The sequence below is a fragment of the Equus przewalskii genome, chromosome 4 (genome assembly GCF_037783145.1).
Source record: "Equus przewalskii isolate Varuska chromosome 4, EquPr2, whole genome shotgun sequence".
NCBI classification, from domain to species: Eukaryota; Metazoa; Chordata; class Mammalia; order Perissodactyla; family Equidae; genus Equus; species Equus przewalskii.
The window spans coordinates 106,751,697-106,770,552 of NC_091834.1; the positions used below are offsets into that span (position 1 = coordinate 106,751,697).

At 36.6% G+C, this 18,856-nt stretch overlaps 1 protein-coding gene across 3 annotated transcripts in view; it reads left to right on the forward strand.

The window, feature by feature from the left end:
* UBE3C (ubiquitin protein ligase E3C) overlaps nucleotides 1-18,856 on the forward strand; it is a 124,045-nt gene that overhangs the window by 44,285 nt on the left and 60,904 nt on the right. For all 3 annotated transcript variants that reach the window (XM_070618080.1, XM_070618078.1, XM_070618079.1), the window contains 7 exons: nucleotides 757-910; nucleotides 1,330-1,550; nucleotides 2,050-2,204; nucleotides 5,616-5,803; nucleotides 11,790-11,876; nucleotides 16,479-16,636; nucleotides 16,780-17,012. In XM_070618080.1, the coding sequence (XP_070474181.1) occupies nucleotides 757-910; nucleotides 1,330-1,550; nucleotides 2,050-2,204; nucleotides 5,616-5,803; nucleotides 11,790-11,876; nucleotides 16,479-16,636; nucleotides 16,780-17,012 (1,196 nt within the window). The remainder of the gene's footprint in view (nucleotides 1-756; nucleotides 911-1,329; nucleotides 1,551-2,049; nucleotides 2,205-5,615; nucleotides 5,804-11,789; nucleotides 11,877-16,478; nucleotides 16,637-16,779; nucleotides 17,013-18,856) is intronic.

Genomic DNA, 18,856 nt, shown 5'->3' on the forward strand with positions numbered 1-18,856 from the left:
AAGAGGAATTTAAGAGTCCCTGGAGAAAAGGCTGATTTCACATCTTGGTCAGGAGATGAGACGGTGAGACTGGGACCTCTTGTCCCATCAGAAAGCAGAGATGCTCCCAGTGACCACTGGGTCTCAGGGGCCCTTCTAATATTTACCCCATTGGCCAAAGACAGCACAATTGGAGTATCAGTGAGGCTAACAAGTGCAGTGAATAGAAATATATCAATATGTTTAAGCCCATGAGTTCAACATGATATTTTTTTTAAACCATAAAACTAAATACTTGGAGGATGCTGAAGGGACAAATAAAAAAAGTCACAACATATGGGCCTTCCTTGGATCCTGATTCAAACAAATTTATAACATGAGACAATTGGAAACTTGAACACTGACTAGATGTTTATAGTATTAAGGAATTACTGTAATTTATTTTAGCTGTGATAATGATGTTTTTAAGAAAAGTCAAGTCCTCATCTTTGATGATACACTGAAGTAATTATATCTTGGGTTTATTTCCAAATGAGTGGCGGTATAGGTGATTGGCTGTACTTGATAATTGTGGATGCTGGGTAGTGGGTACATGGGGTTTATGTACCATTTCAGGCTGCTTAAGAATTTGTTTAAAGTTTTTCTTAATAAGTTGAAGAAAACTTAAATAAATTTGGACCTATAGAGATTTATAAAAAGCACTTAAAAATGGATGTTTTTTTCCTTATTATAAGAAAAGGTACCAAATTTTAACTGTGTATTTTTCCTTTCTTTTAGGGTATTATAGATCTCTCTATTTGTTAATTAACAGCAAGCTTCCATCAAGTATTGAATATTCTGATTTATCTCGAGTACCTGTAGCAAAAATTCTGCTAGAGAATGTTCTAAAACCATTGCACTTTACTTACAACTCATGTCCAGAAGGTGCAAGGTGAGAATGGAATCAGTTTATTGGTTTTGTAATTTCATAAGATCTATACCTACCAGTAACTTTTACACAGGATGCTGTTTTAAATATAGACTTGAAAGTCAAAATTTTACTTTATTAATGTGACTTAGTTTAAAGAAAAATGTACTTTTTATTTCTGGCCTGCACCCTAATATAAATTTATAATTCTGGTGACCTGGTTATTTTCTTGCTTTCTAGTAGCTGTCAAATAAATATAAAAACATGACAGAGTTTTCTTAATGGGGAAGACACAAAATTAAGTTCATTTCAGGATGATCTAGTTGATATTGAATGCTTAACTTGTATTAGTTGAGAAGGAGAGTTTGAAAGTTAATTTTAATCAATGATTTTGTGAAAGATATGTTTTGATTTTATTAAAAGCTTCCATTTTTCTTTTCCAGGCAACAGGTTTTTATGGCCTTCACAGAGGAGTTTCTGGCAGCACCTTTTACAGATCAGATCTTTCATTTCATCATTCCGGCATTAGCAGATGCACAGACTGCCTTCCCTTACGAGCCCTTTCTGAATGCACTGTTGTTAAGAGAGCATAGATGTTCCAAAGCGAGTGCCGGAGCACCAGGGCTTCTCTACTTTGTTTTAACTGTTGGTGAAAATTATTTGGGTATGAAATACAAGATATGTTTTACCTGAACCCCCCACATAGGTAGTATTAGCAGATAAGTCAAGAGAAGGCAAGGTGGCAAGTGTCACGTTGTCAAGATGGCCTCTGGGGTGGGAACTTCTTAGAAGACTGTATTTGCTGAAGGACTGTGTCCTGGGCAGGGACCCTGGGGAAAGTTTTCAAGCACAGTAAAAAAAAGTCTGATTTAGATACATGTATAAGTCCGCGCAGGTGAAAAAGAATTTTAGAGTTGAGTGGGAGAACTCCTCTGAGTGCAGGGATGTTTTCCCCATTTGTGCTAAACTTCTCATGCGCCTATTCTAGATTTCTAGCGTCTTCCTCTAATATATTTTAATACACATCTCTGTGCATGAATTTGTAGAATTTTAATAGTAAGTTCTGAAGTGCCTCTCTGAGTATGAAGAAAAATGATGCCTGAGTTTTCTAGTTTCTTTTTGATCTCTTTTAATTAGATGTTATAATTGATTGTTTTACAAAGGGACCCTCTCTGAGGAAGGACTGCTAGTGTATTTAAGAGTGCTCCAGACCTTCCTTTCTCAGTTACCGGTTTCACCTGCCAACACAAGCTGTCAAGACTCAGCCAGTGACTCTGAAGATGAGAGTGAAGAGACAGACAAGCAGATGGGCACTCCAGTAAGCTCCCCTGGACCTGTGTGTAGACAACTTCATCTGACTTTGAAGTTGTTTTTAACTTTCTCCATCCTTATTTTTAATTGTATAATAATGTATTAAAGCATGCTTGTGGTAAAGCGTTTGTTCAGATCAAGCCCTCTTACCTGCACCACCATTGTGCTCTCCTCAGAGATAGCCATCCTAGTGATTGGAAGGACACTCTTCCAGACCTTTCCCTGCATGTCTGTAGAAGTATGTGGAGATGCATAGTTTTGTGTTTGTTGTTTTATGTGAAATCGGGTCATACTGTATATTAAGTTAATTATTACTTAGGAAATGTTTCCTAGAAGTGAAATTATTGGGTTAAAAGCTGAAGTTCCTCGTTCTCAGCAAGTGCACTTCCTTTGTCAGAGACTATTCTATTTTTTTGAAGAATTTTTTTATAACGGCTTTTACTTTACCATAAAAATTTACCCTTTTAGGGGCTGGCCCCGTGGCTGAGTGGTTGGGTTCTTGTGCTCCGCTGTAGACGGCCCAGTGTTTCATTGGTTCGAATCCTGGGTGTGGACATGGCACTGCTCATCAAACCATGCTGAGGCAGCGTCCCACATGCCACAACTAGAAGAACCCACAACAAAGAATATACAACTATGTACCGGGGGGCTTTGGGGAGAAAAAGGAAACAAATAAAATGTTTAAAAAAAAAATTTATCCTTTTAAAGTGATGTACAGTTCAGTGATTTTCCAGTATGTGAACCTAACTAAGCAGCCATCACCACTCTCCAATTTTAGGACCTTTTCATTGCTCCACAAAGAAACCCCATATCCATTAGCAGTCACTTCCTTTCCCCCTTTTCCTCAGCCCCTAAAAGGATAAAAAAAAAGCTTAAGCTCCTTATCCTTCTTACCCTATCTTGTCAACACCAAGTAATGTCTTCTGTTAATTTTTGCCAATAATACAGATGATAAATGTTATGATTTATTTTAAAATTAATTTTAAGTCACGTATTATCTCTAAGTCCGCCTTCTCCCATTTTTTGCCCAGCATTGTTTACTCTGTATTTTCAAGGAATAAAAAGCTTTACGTTATATACACACACACATCATTTGTGTGTCTTACATGGGTGATATATCTGCCACTGCCCTCTTTTTCTCTTAATTATACAATTGAAATCCCTTGAGGCAGTAAAAGGTTTTCAATATTTTTGTGTTAGGATATTTGACATTGATCAGTACTAAGTCTCATCTCAGGAACAAGACACTTGCGAGTGGCTCGTGTGTCCCCGGTGAGGTAAACCTTCAAGGTTTGGTGCTATGAAAGGGTGTGTTAGTGTGGTGCCTTCTGGGTACAAACAGCTTCATTAGCACGGATGGAAGAAGCCGGAGCAATAGGAAAAGGAAAACAGATTAGTCAGTGCCGGGGCTTAACGAAGGGGCAAAACTGAGCTTTTTGGGGGATGCTGGAACTGCTGCATCTTGTCGAAACAGAACTGTGCACCAGAAAGTTTCCATTTTATTGTATGATCAAAAAAAGAAGTAGGTAGAATGTGGATAAAACTTTTGTTTTTAGAAGATGGTTTTTTAATTCTTAATTATCTTCTAGAGAATTTGTGAAATTAAAATCGTGTTTATACACAGTATCATTTGTATCCACGTGAAGATGAAGCTGTGGGCTGTGTTTGCTGGAGAGACGCCAGGAAGGGAAGTCCTTCCTCACTGGACACACAAACAGAGGCAGAGCAGGAGGACACGTGGGGCAGAGGAGCACGCTGCGGCTCGCCTGCCTGTGGCTGTGCTTTCACGTTTAAAAAGTGCAGTTTGACTCTTCCTCACATGTCTGAAACATTTTGCCCTGGTTTATTTTTCTTCTTCAGTATCTCAGGGTTTCAGGATCTGTTTATTACAGTTATATGACTTTATACTTTGTTTCTCTTGTTTGTCTTTTCTCTTCATTTTTCCCTTGCCTTGGGTGTTGTCTGTTCTTTGCTGCCCACGTTTGGGTTCACAACTAATGACCTGGTTGTAAGCCGTGTGCTCACAGATTTGACTCAAAATCATTGTTTATTTCTGGGCCACATCTTTTGATGTCTGCTTATATATTACCTTTTCTTTTCTATGATACTTCATTATGTAGAATCTAATTTGATTATAATGAGATTTTTCTGGGGTCAAATTTTACTCTCTATAAGCTCTTAGGTTTCTGTATAATCAGTTATGGTTTTATGTATAATTTATTTTAAGAGTGTACACTACAAAAGTAGTAATACTAATGTAGTACTCTTGTTCTGACATCTTTTATTAGCTGCATCTTATTTAAAGATTGAAATTTGGGGGCCAGCCTGGTGGCATAGTGGTTGAGTTCGCATGCTCCGCTTCAGTGGCCTGGGGTTCACAGGTTCGGATCCCAGGCGCGGACCTGCACACCGATCATCGAGCCATACCGTGGCGGCATCCCACATACAAAATAGAGGAAGATTGGCACAGATGTTAGATCAGGGACCATCTTCCTCAAGCAAAAACAGGAAGATTGACAACAGATGTTAACTTCAGGGCCAGTCTTACTCACCAAAAAAAATATAGAGAGAGAGAGAGATCCATGTAGACCAGTTGAATAGATTTGAAGGTCCATAAACACATTTATCTAAAAAAAAGAAGAAGAGAAAGATTGAAGATTGGCAGATAGAATTTATTACTTTTATCTCTAAAACAGTGTTTTACTTGGTAGATTATTATAGATTACATAAATTATATCCATCCAAGTTTCCAAACTGTATAGTCAGCGATACCCAATGTCATTTGTATGTTCATATATATTCATAAATATATATACATATATATGAAAAAAGTATATATCTTTGGTTAATACCCCAAAAAGGTAAACTGCATAGAATATTAGCTCAGGTTTTACTCAGTGAATCAGATCTTCTGTGGAAATTAAGATATAAAATTATAGATTTTGTATTTTGTTTGATTTTTTAAAAAAATTATTTAATATTCTATTTTGCTTAGACTGTGATCTCTCAAATAATTTTAAATGGAAATTCTGTCAGATGATAATACATTTCCACATATGTATGCTGTCTTAATACAATGCAATCTAAAAAATATGAAATGAGCTTTTCTTAAAATATAAATACTGAAAATATGGTCACATCAGTAGGCAAAACTGAGTGTTCACAGTTCCTGCATTGTTATACTGGGCAAAATGGGTGCGTAATATAGATAGTGACTGGATCTGTGGAAGATTTCTGATTACTTTAATGGATGTGTTGGTAGATATTGACATGTTTGTTGTGATGTGGATAACTTTTAGATAATGCCTATCTTGTATTTTCACTTGGAGAAGAATAAGATTTTATATATGTTTGTAGCATTGTGTTAAGTTCTAATAGAGCATCGTTAACTTAGACTAATTTGTCTGGTGTGTTTTAGGAAGATGGTAGACTGTCAATACCCTACATAACAGAGGAATGTCTGAAAAAGTTGGATACAAAACAGCAGACCAACACCCTGTTAAACCTGGTCTGGAGGGACTCGGCCAGCGAGGAGGCCTTTACTCTGATGGCATCCATCTGCCACACGCTAATGGTGCAGCATCGGATGATGGTGCCAAAAGTCAGGCAAGTCTGCTTGGGTATTAATGTTACACGAACACTAAAGTCTGCTTTCCTCCCCTGTGATTTATGTTGGTCTCAATCTGAATCAGTTTCACCTGCTATTTTCTGATAGAATATGGTTTAGAATATTCTGCTGTTCAAGCATTTCGTGGAAAATGAAAGTTTGTTTTTCTTTTCTAAACCTACTAATACTGTTTGAGTCCTTTTCCTGGCCTGTGAGGCTCTGAAGTGCACTGTGACATGTTAACAAATCAGATAAGCTCATTTTTCTGTGATATCTTGGGAATGAAAGAGGATTTTAGTATTTATTGGGTATTAAAAATTGGGGTCATGCCTGCATTATAGAATCAGTGTATTACATGTCTTTTTAGGTTTTTCGTAGCACTCTTTTTTGTCAGCTTGCCCCCGACAGTTTACTCCGGCACTTGGACATTTTTGTTTTTTAAAACTTTGAAATAAACTTTTGAGAGGGACTAAACAAAACATACGAGTTAAGATGTGGCTAATTTGTGTAGGTAAGTGTGACGGTAATCTTGAACTATTTTTTCCCCTGTTTTTTGAGTGATAGTTTAATGGTTTCATGAGAATTTAACAGAAAAATATTTAATAGAGTGCAGTGCAAAAATACGTAGTGGTTGTGCTAGGAGCTGAGGGACTGACGTTTCACAGCAGCCCGCTGGGAGGCACCATCTCTCGGTACGGAGGGCCTGTGCTGCATCAGATGAGTGGTGCTCCCCGAAAGAATCTGCTTCTGTGTTTAAGAAATGCCATCCCCAGACATGAAAAGAGCAGTGTCTTTTGGTTAGGAAAGCGTTCTTTGAAATGAACTGTATGTGAGGAACACGTCATCAGCTGAAACTGCCTTGTAAACACTAATGCAGCCAACTAATTAGGTGCTATCTTAGCTCACTGGTGTTTATTACTGCTGGAGGAAGTAAGATGTCAGTGAAACTGTGATCCCGAGATTAGGTAATTAGCTCTCTGTAGGCTGATTGCATTAGAGCAGGATGTGAGATCTGAGGAGCATAGCAGCTGAAGCAGGACACTTGCTTTTATTGTAGCACAAAGCCCATTGCTTTGGATAGCAGTTACTGGATTTAAATGCATCACTGCCCTGGCCTGAGGTTTACTGGTGAACTGCTTCCAAAAGGGGTCTAATGGGTCAAGGAGCTTTATTTGGAGCCTTGATTTTATGAGTACAGCACCTATTTCCTCCAAGAAACTACTCTAGGGATTTTATTTATGGTTTAAATACATTAGGCTTTAAGTATTTAGAATGTTTTTCATAGCTCATCAAAGAGCAAATAGGCTTACTTTAACTGTTGTAGATTTTAACTGCTTTCAACTTTTTATTTTAAAGGTATTTAAAAGATGATTAGTAAATTCTTAGGCTGATAACTCACTCTCAGGTCCTCCCAGGCTTATGTTAGTCTCTCATTTTCAAGGTTGGGATTTGCAGTTTTAATTTCTGTTTGACATTGATTGTCAGGATGTATAAAGGAATATGGAGGCCCTTTTTACATTTATATGGAAAGATTTCCAAGGTAGATGCTTAAGTGAAAAAAGAAAGATAGAGAACAGTATCGATAATAACCTCCTTTTTTGGGGGTGGGCCTGGTGGAGTAGTGGTTAAGTTGGCATGCTCTGCTTTGGCAGCCCAGGGTTCTTTGGTTCAGATCCTGAGTGCGGACATACTCACCACTTATCAAGCCATGCTGTGGTGGGCTCCCTCATATAAAGTAGAGGAAGATGGGCACGGATGTTAGCTCAGGGCCAGTCTTCCTCAGCAAAAAGAGGAGGATTGGTGGCAAATGCCAGCTCAGGGCTAATCTTCCTCAAAAAAATAAAATAATAGTTGGATAAAACCCCTACTTTTTCTGTCAGAAAGGTGGAAAAAGAATGTGTACTTGTATTTGCCTAAAGAGATTTGGAAGCATACACAAGAAACTCATGAAAGTAATTACTCACTGTATTACTTACTGTAATTTTTACAGTATTTTAGAAAAAATTTGAGGATATACCTGCAGAGAGAAATTTGTTAATTTTTGCCTATGATTTCATGCTTGCTTTTTTAATCAATGATATTTTCAGTATAATCAATAGATTTAATCAGCTGTTAATTCATGTTAAAATTTGCATTCTATTATAAAGGTCAGATAAAATTTGTGACCTTTTAACATTTCAACACAATGATTTTATTGTGAACCCTTATTTTGGAGTCATGTAGATTATAAACTAATTGGCAGTAGTTATTGTTAGACACGTCAAATTAGTAAAATAGGCTTACTTAGTCAGATTAAGCAATATAATTAGTAGTAAGTTTTGAAACTTCTAAGAATTTTCTAAACATTTGTGAATGATAATTGGTTCACAGGAAATACAAGTAAACTTGGAAAAGGCATACACAAAGACTATTTAAAATTTTTTTTAAGTTTTCTTTTAAGAATAATGTTAAGAAATAGTGAGGGAAGGGAATGTCAAGGGCAATATCCAAGACAGTGAGTGCTGCTTAGCCCCATTCTAATTTAAACTGTAGTATGAGGGAAAGTACATTTTTTGAGTCCATTCATCTTAAAATCAGTTTTCAGGAGAAAAGAAACTGTTTAAACTGGTTATAGTTTTAGCACTGGAATGTTGATTTAACACAACTGTATGTCTCGAGCTTCTTGGTACCTCATTTGTGAAGAAAAATTTTTTGGCAAGTTACCTTAAACGGAAATATGTCTTAAAATTTTTATTATCATTAAGGAAATTTAGAATTTATTTTTAATGTTTCATTTTCTCAGAGCTGAAACGTTATGTGCGTATTTTAATGTTGCTTTTGCCAATAAAGTGATCCTTTCAGCAGGGGAACACCAGGTGCTCCCTGTGCACACTGTGCTGCAGGAGTGCAGTGGTCTCTATGTGGCTGGCTTGTCGTGTGCCTTTTCCCTGTGGCACCTTTACCCACAGGGAGGATCTGACAACACCTTGTTGGCGTGACCTTTACTGCCTGTGTGTGAGCTGGTGTCTCCATTGTGTTCTCTTTAATAACTTAAATAACCCCTGCAGACAGCAGGCCCAAATTTATGACCTGGGTTGAAAATGTTGCCCTTTACTAAGTAACTCATAGGGTTGTCTCAGCTAATAAAGCTTAATGGGTAATTTTAATATATCCCAGTATATGTAAAGAATATATCACTTCCTTACCTTTTAGCAGTAAAGCCCCAAACTAAATAACCTTCAGTAATTTACATAGGGGTTTAATAATTTGTTTTATTATTACTTATTGAGTGACTACTTTAGGAAATAGAATTGTTTCAAAGTTAACTTAAAATATAACTTGAAATGTGTAGCTGTTGAAACGGTGTTTCCGACATATGTATGTGTGTTCTTGTGGAAAATGTTAATTACAATCCTAAGTGAAAAAAGTGTTATAAGAGAATGTATTGGGAGAACCCGTTTTTGTTTGCCTCTGTGCACCCTGTGTCTGGGTGATTTATCCAAGGTGTTAACTCGATTATTTCTGGGAAGACGGGATGAAACGTTACTAATGTTCTCTTGCCTTGTTGTTGTGTGGTTGTTAAGAAAAAAGAGCAAAGCAAACATACTTATTGAAAATATGTAATTTTTCAGATTTTTGAAGTGCTAAATTTTAGTATTTATGATTAACACAATTTTAAGAAATCTTGGTATCAATGAAATTATACTAGATAATATATTTTTAAAAATAACTCGCTTTCTTGGTTGAAGAGAAATAAGGCAAGCAAATATTACCTTCTAGGGTTCCTTTATATGAAAAGTTCATGTTTTTCTATATTCCATGTAGTTGTTTGGATATCTTTTTATAGCACATAAAATTCCATAAGGGCAAGAAAATGAAAATTTTAACACTATTTATATATAGGTGTATGGTAAGCGTTTTAAATATTTCAGAGATGGGGTATGTATTATTATTTTCTAATACAGGTCTAGTTTCCAACAGTATAGTCTTTTTTGAAGTGAATTTTAAGTTGAAATTTGCTCAGACATTAATGACAGGAATTTAGCAAACTTGGTAACATCGTTCAATTCATCTCTTGTAACTTACTGTAATATTACCATTTTCCATTAATCCAATAAAAATATTTTACAGATTTCTCAACCTGGTTTTGAGACTCACTCAGTTGAGCTTTCCTATGAATTAGTGTAGTGTTGTTACCACTTTGTCACTGTATGTACTTGTGATATTGTACTTCCATAGAATCATCACTTTTTTGAGCTGGGAAAGACCTCAGAATTGATGTAGTCCAATCTTGTGAAAATAGGTTGCTTTTGGCCTATGTGACATTTGAAGAGTAGTTGGGCTAAATGATCAAATAATCTTTCTATCCTACAGTTTCATGATTCTAGGTAAATTTCACTCTTTCATGTTTTCACTATTTTTAAGTGATTGTGCTTTTAATGCCATTTAAACGTCTCAAAATGCACCACACTAAAGTAAGATTGGATTTTTTAAACTAGTACTCCATAATCCCTACTGCGTACTCAGAAAATGCTAATACTGAAGAATGTGTCTGATATTTTGAATTGAATGCAGGAAAGTACTAGATCAATCAAATTGAGATTTTTGTATTGAAAAGTTACTTATCTAAAACCTGTTCATTTCTCTTCCACTATGGGCATTTAAATTAATACACTTCTTGCGAAATTTAGTCTATTCCAATATTTTATATTATACTCAGTACAATATTTACAGTAATTAAATCCATAGAGAATTGTGGCTACCCACTACATGATGTTTTTCTTTAGTCAAATCATCCAGTTACTCTTACTGGCCATTTCTCACAAAAAGAACTAGAAGCAGTCCAAGGAGAACACTGGGGCTACTGGTCACCCTATTGAGGAGAGAGAAGAGCCCGCTGTCCCTCAGCAGCCTTGGGGTATACTACTTGCTCTTCCACAAGCTGGCTTCACAGCTTTGGGGGTCAGACACGGTCTTTAAGGTCTGTTCCACATTGAACATCCAGTCGTCTGGTGTTAACTTCAGCATCCCACAAAAGGTATACAAGACTAGATGATATGTGGATGTTAAAAATATGCAATTCTGCTCTCATATATACTTTTAAGTTTTGTTCCAGGATCATTCCTAATACGTTCTCTAATTCCACAGTGAAAAGCTTCTGTATTCTTTAGCTCTGCTTACTAAACCAGAATTGTTTTTGCTCTTCTACTTTCTTATTCTTCTAAGATGATTCTGAAGTAAGAACACAGTCCTTTCATAAAACCGTTTTCCTAATATTCTAAACCTTTTTACTGTGATTTAGTCTCATAAGTTTGAAATTTACTTTTTGATTCCTGCACTTCTAAAACTGTTTGATGCAAGTTTCTTCTGATTACAACGTTGTGACTAGAAAGTATGTCCTATTTTAAAACTCAGTGCACTATACAGAGCTCATTTAAAGTTAAACAATTTCTCGTTATCCATGAAGGTTCTTAGGCTTTTTCATCAAATTGATATTATACAGGAGGGGTTTTTTAAAACCTTTAAAATATATTTTTAGATTTAAATTATTTTTGAGATGTTACTTAACTTTAAAAAATATATTTTTATGTGTTTGTTTCAAGAATGGTGACTTAAAATCAGTTGCTAAATATTTAAAGTTTTTAAAATGTATATTAGTAATGCATAATATTATAGTGTGTTTAATATATGTACTCAGAGGGGGAGCAGACTCCACTTGTGCTTTAAAACAGCCCAGCCCATCCCTTTCTCATTTGGGTAAAACTCATGGCCACAGCTCAGGGCTGTCTTAGCTCTGTAACAGTAACAGCTGACAGGTAACTTCCAGTAATTAGGGAGCAAGAAATATTTCCCAGTTACACTTGTCAGGCAGTCTGTTGTAGGAAGCATGCTATTTGTGTTAATATAGATATTTTCTAAAGTGTACATTATCTTCAGTCTATAGTTTCTTTTTAATATATGTTGAATGAATATTTGTTTACTTTTGTTTCCCCCATTCCTTTTTAGGCTTCTCTACAGTTTAGCCTTTAATGCCAGGTTTCTGAGACATCTTTGGTTTCTTATATCTTCTATGACAACACGGATGATCACAGGGTATGTGTTACAAGCACTTAGAAATTGAGCTTAAGGACATGGAAGTAACAACCTAATAAAAAATACTGTAAGGTGATCTTTTTTGAGTACTACTTAGACTTAGCTTATTTAATATTAGAAGAAAAATTCTAGATGGTCTCAATTTCACAAAAGGAAAAATTAATACCTTATTTTACAGTTGTTTGTCTGTACATATTATTAAGAGGTTGCCTTCATCCGAGGGTAAATTTGTTTTAAAAATCCCAGTCATGTTTTGAAACCCAGAGACTTGAAATTTCTTTGGTCCATATGGCTTTCCTATGCTTTTGATTGTGAAATTACAGATTTGAAGAAAATCTAACACCATTACAAACATTAAAACATATAAAATTTTGTAGAAGTTACTTTTTAAAATGTTTTGTTGAAACAATTTCATTTTTCTTATGTGAATCATTGTGTAACTTGGGGGCCAGAATCTTTAGGATACGTATTTTAATTAAATGTGTAATAAGTGGAAAATTTAATATTCAAAAATCCTTCATGATGACCTGGCTTAGCCCATTACCATCGTGAATTTCTCCTGTCAGCAGTCTAAGCTAATCCCTCTGTACTGTAATATGAAAAGATAACATGTGTAACTCAGTGGATTGGAGACTAAACTTCCAAAATGTAACTGTGTATGATGCTAACTCTTCTAGTAATTATGGAAGTCACCACTATTGACCACATGCTAGGAGCCAGCCTATCCTATGACGGAAAGGCACATCTCAGTTTTACAACAGGAGTTTAGAAGGAAGAACGTTTCTTTTCCTTTCATGTTTTGGGGGGTTATTTTGTGGGGGGCGGTGGAGGAGGGACAAGAAATTGAAAGAAAGAATTTTTGGTAGGCGGGGTGGTGCCCAAAATTTAAATAAGCACTCATCTGCAATCTAATTTGGTCTGTGATATGTTAGATGTGACTGAAAAATCTTGTGTTGAGATTTCTGGATCTTGAGTTTTTTTGTGTGCTATGCAGAGAAAAAGATGATCACGTTTTAGTGACTTTGTATTGGTTGCAGTCAGTCCTGTAGTCAAGGAGTCAGTCTCAGATCATCTTACTAATAAAAGGAGATTGTCAGTTTACTAATAGCCTTACTTTGAATTACTTTCATGTTTTTTTCATTTAATTTTAATGCATCTTAAGTGAATAAAGGAAGTTTTTAATGATGCCACTGCACCTGATGAAACTCATAAAGGTTAAGTGATTTAGCTTGTTTGACAGTGAGCCGCAGAAGTAGTGATGTGAGAGAAATCTAGAAAACATCAATGTCTAGAAAAATTATTTTATATCCTTTCATTTTCAAATTAAAATGTAAGGTTTTGGGGTATGTTTTTGTTTTTTGGGGGGTACATTTCAGCCCCTTATGACTATGCCAGCCTTGGCTTTCATGAATGACAGGTTTGTTTAGGGCAGAAGGAGATTGGGAATCATTGAAACAGGAAATTATCATTGACCTATGAGTGTCTCAGCTTAGCAACAGAGACCCCATCGTAGCTCTTCCTGATGACTGCCTACTGGTTTATGGTATTTGTTGCTTGGTGAGGAAGTGGAGTCTTGGTGTGTGAAAGAAAAGTGAGGTATAATTAATTATAGTAGATTATTAATTTTATTTTATAAATTGGTAAAGTCATACAAATTTTTTTAATTCATTATTTCTTAAAAGCTAGTTCGAGAATTTGAGTCTCTTTTTACTCGTTTAATTTATTAAAATAAAGTCCGTCAAGAAACTTGCAGTGTTATTAATACAGCCCTAATGTATATCTCATCATATTTACTCCTGGAACAAAATTTTAAATGAAATGCTTGATTTTTCTGAAGATGGCACTGGGTTTAACTTGAAAGTGGTTTCATAGCAAGGCTTACACGGTGGGGACTCCTAAGCTTAGTGAACATAAGGATCATCAGAGGAGTGTATCAAATGTGGATTTCCTTGTCTGACCCCTGAGACTTGGGTTCAGGGCCTGGGTTGGAAGCCTGGGGTCTTGGACCTCACAGGTCCTCGGTGACGGAGGTGCAGGTGCAGATGAAGGAACACCTGGACGGCTGGTCTCTGTTCTCTGAGACGTCCCTGTACCAAAACCATCACCAGGGCACTTTGCCCATGTCACCGGCTCGTGCATCAGCCCGGTGGCTCCTCTCATCCTGAGGCTAGCATGGTTCCTGTTGTCTTTCACTGAACAGGGATTGTTTTGGTTACGTATTGCCCATTTCTTTCCATATCAACACCAGCAGTAAGTAGTGCTTACAGGAGACTAAGTAGTGCTCTTGAGACTTGGTTAAGGCCAGGGTGTGTTCAGTGGCAGCTTCTCTAGAAGGGGAGAAGCTCTTTCAGGTAAGGGGGGTGCAGGAGGGATTCCCGCAGGCCAGTGGGAAAACTTCTCAGGGTGTGCACGGGGCGAGGGATTGTCTGAGGTCTCCCTGATGCTCATAGTGCAGCCAACTCTCTGAGTTACGAATCAATGTCTTTTCCATTACAGTAAATTATGGACTTTTTATTTGTACATAAGTCTTTGAGATTGACCTGTTTTCAGAGGAATATTTGAACCAGTGTTTATGGCAGAAAGAGTGATCAGCAGAGAATCATGAGCCATGTGTTTCATTTACGTCCCAGCTGGATGAGACCACAGGCACATAGCTGAACCTTCTGGCCAATCACATTTTTTGTCATTAAAACAAGAATGATTAATTCCTTCTGCTTACCTCACAGGGGGTTAAAGAAAACAAATAAGCTAATGTTGAATAATTGCCCTTGTTGGTTTTTAAGGAACCAGTATAGGAGTTTTATGCGTTGTGGCATATATGTGCATAATTAAGGATGATGAGGATTTTGAGTACAAGGATTATTGACAAGTATAACAGCTGAAAACTGGTTTATCACTTTCTTAGATTCAGGAGATACTTTGTCCACATTGCAGCTGGTTAACTCAACCTCTCCTGTGTTCCCCTAGATAGTGTTTGTTCATCAGTATTATCTGTTACATTTTAGTTCTGCATTTAGTGGCAAGGGAACTGAGAGGTTTAAACCATTATTTTTACTAACACCAGCAAAACATATGACATTACATTTTTTTTCTTCTGTATGTGAGCAAAATTTTTACTGTGTGGAGGCCCAGGCTTGGTGGAAGTGACTCGGGAGACAGGAGAAGGCTCCGTCCTCACGGGACTGGCAGTTGGAAGGGAACCACTGTTGTGCAGTTAAGGCAGCCCCCGCCTCTTTAACCCTGCACATAAACAGCCTTTTCTGTTGTCCTGGCTGTGGCAGTGAGGTAGGACAGTTGTACTTTGTCCCTTTGTGTACATCCTCACTACGTTCGCACTTTGGACGGATCTCTGTCGTTCCTCAGTGCATTCGGCATGGTGGTCAGTGCTGAGTGTTGCGACTGCACACAGGAGTGAGGCGTGTTCAGGGCCTGCAGGACGATAGCAGGAATGGAGACGAGTTCAGGAGTGTATCTGGCTCCCTGTTCTCCTGGCCCTTTTGGTGGCAGTGCTGTCTCCTCAGCTTTGCACCATGGAGACCCGAAAGCTCCGAGGTGGTTCAGCCAAGCTCAGCACAGCCCCACTAGGAATAAACTTACCTGTGTCAGGCCCTCTGCTTTCCTCTCTCATATCACTTTTGGGAGTGATGGGCAGCTAATTGATGATTTGTGGGTCCTGACTCCTGGTCACAGTTCATCCAATATATGCCTGTGGCTTTGTGGAAAAAGATGTTTAAGGTGTAAACATACAGGGAGGAAGATAAGAGAGTGATCTTGCCCACAGCGTCTGCTAACCCAGGACTGATTTGACTTGTGATAGGGGACCCACAGACTTGATAGTTTGAAAAGAGCTTACAAGTGAACTTCTGTAGCTAAATGTTCAGTAAGACAAGGAACTGCATTGACCCAAGAGAGAAAGGGAGCAGATTCCAGGTGGGAGAAGTAAATTTAATAGCTCATAGCTCTTGACAGGTGAGGGCGACTACAGAGCTCTCTGAAGACTGTCTCACCTTCAAGCTGCTCTGGGTGGCTGCGTGATGCTTCGTAAAAGCAGGAGCAATAGTAGGAGCTGGTAAATAAACTTGGAAAATACAAACGAGGCCCAGTATAGAAAAGAAGAAACTGTTCCTGAAGGTTCTAACCTGAGTTCAATAGTCAACTGTTTTGAATGTTCCTAACTGTAAATAGCTGGATAAATTTTTCATGAGACCAGAATGATCTGCCTTTAAGTATGTTAAGTAGAGGGGGAAAGGGGCAGTTTTCAACGTAAAAGTAAAGTGTTTAATAGGGGCATTACTTACTATAACTCTTCTCTTAGGGTCAGCCTTGGGACCACTAGCTCACTCTAGTAACGAAATTTGTCCAGTGGATAATAGTAGCAGGAACATTAATAAAGAGTGGTGGTTTAGCGTCCTATTTTTTAATTTATGTTATTTATTAACCTCTATTGTTGGAATGACTTTACCTTCCCTGTAAGTAGTTTAATTGTTAATATAAATGTTGTTTTCCCTGATTATATTTGCTGATGTCATGTCTTAATTTGTTCCCTAACTAGAACTAATCGTGAATCATTGTGATTTTTTCCTTCCCTTTCTCCACGTCAAGGTCTATGGTACCATTGCTTCAGGTGATATCAAGGGGTTCTCCTATGTCTTTTGAAGATTCCAGTCGAATCATCCCCCTCTTTTACCTTTTTAGCTCCTTGTTTAGTCATTCACTAATTTCCATACATGATAATGAATTCTTCGGTGACCCCATAGAAGGTAAGAATTATGAGGGATCAGTTTGTTGCTGGCCCCATGGCCTATCTGTTTTCATAGATGATAGAAAAGTTTTAAGTCTTTCACTGTATGTTGAGAAATGAAAAAAAGACAAATATGGTAGAAAACTGGATTATGTTTTTCAGTTGTAGGTCAAAGACAATCATCAATGATGCCTTTTACTTTAGAAGAACTAATAATGTTGTCTCGATGCCTCCGAGATGCGTGCTTAGGGATCATCAAGTTGGCTTATCCGGAAACAAAACCAGAAGTTCGAGAAGAATATATTATAGCATTTCAAAGTATTGGAGTTACTACTAATTCTGAAATGCAACAGTGTATACAGATGGAACAAAAACGATGGATTCAGTTATTTAAGGTATACAGTATATGTATTTTTTTGTTTTTTTGAGGTCAAATAATATACAAATTTGTTTTAACTTGACTCAGAAGAATAGAAATACAGGTTTGTTTCAGGCATAATTTTTAATTTGCAGAAGTTTTAAATTAAGAAAAGTCATTTTTGTTTTACATTTGCCTCCTTTTAAAATCTGGTTTTTCCCTTGTTGCATGCATCTTTTATAAATTGCCCTAAGTACTTTTAGTGACAAAGTAAAGTATAAATAAAAGTTTTTAAATGTTTCCGTTTTTATTTTTCTCTACAAGAACTCTTACTGATTTTATTTTTTTAGTCTTTTAAGAACTTGACTAACAAAGGTGGAATAAGGTCATTAATTTATTGCAAGTGGAATATAAATTATTTTAAAATATCTTCATCTTTAACCATGCAGAAAGAGAGGTTATGAGTTACTGTGGTTGGAATGTTGACAGGAAACCACGACCACTGAAAATATAACTATTGGGTTAGAAAAAAAGGAAAGAAAAGGGTGCTTGACTTCCCATGAAATTTCTGCAGCAAACACATCTAGTCAGCTAAAATCGCTCATTAAAGGAGTGAGAGCAGAAGAAATGCATTTTCCAAATTGAATGCTAGATTTACAGTCCGTTTAATACTAGCGACCTCTCGCACACTAATGTTCAGTTCGAGTCATCAGCTGTCCCTTTAGGTCTTTTATCACTGCTTTTGTCAAGCTATCTATTTAATTGAAAGAAGTTAATTGAATGAAAATGATCAACTAAGCTTGTATTAATATTGCTAATGGAACTTTCTTCTTGGCCATGTTTGGAGGAAGATGTCAAGCTAGACTTTAGGAAAGGCCCATTAATGCTTGCACTTAACCTGATGGGCTAATTAAGGACTGCTTATTCATCCTACGAGTGCACGATAGTCTCTATCCAGCCCATTCTGCCTGATTTTACAACACATTTCACTTATGAGCATGAGCATTAGTAGCAGTGAGAGTAACTGATAATGTTTTGATCGCACTGAATACAGTACTAATGCATCATTGAATTTATAATTTGTGCAGATTGATGTAATATATGTTTGCACAAGTTATTTTAATTACCTATCTCTGTATTCCTAAGTAAACTTTGAAGGTCACATGTTGAGTCCTTAATAGATTCTTTCTTAAAGATTGACAATTATGCAACTTTTCTAAGTTAAAAATAAGCTGTCTCACCCATTGAAAACTTGCCATTCTTTTGTAAGCTTTTCTTGGATATGGGTATTATGGTAGCATGTGTGTTCTTCTTTAAGTATTTAATTAAACTCTGAGATCTTTGTTAATAAAGCTTTCCATTATGTAGGATATTAGGTTTTGTGTACAGTGTCAGATAATTTCATTGTTTTATAGCACCTATTGAGAATTTCATAATTTTCGTATGACAGACTTATCTTTAGGACCTAGAAATATCTGAATTTAATAATGCTATATAAGATATTTTTCCCCTGGCACTATTTTATTTTGCTTAAGCATTACATGAAAATTTTGTAGTGAATTTTTTCTTATGCCTCAAAATGACTCATTACCACTTCATTAAGGATTGAGGGTTTTAAGAATTAGAGTGAAAGTTCACTTTTTTTAATACAGGATTATTTTAGGTTCAAAATTGAGTTGTTACAAAGACCTTCTGAATTTAGAGCAGAATTATTTGAAGACAACTTTTTGAACAGGATTCCTATTCTTTGGGGTAAAAAAAGTTTTAATCTTAGCTGCTATTGAGCTGAGCCCTAAAAATAAGAAAAAATCAAGGCAGAGTCTTTGAGTGGAGAAGCGTTCAGCTGCTATTAGTTTTTCTTTTAAGAAAAAATTTTCTTTA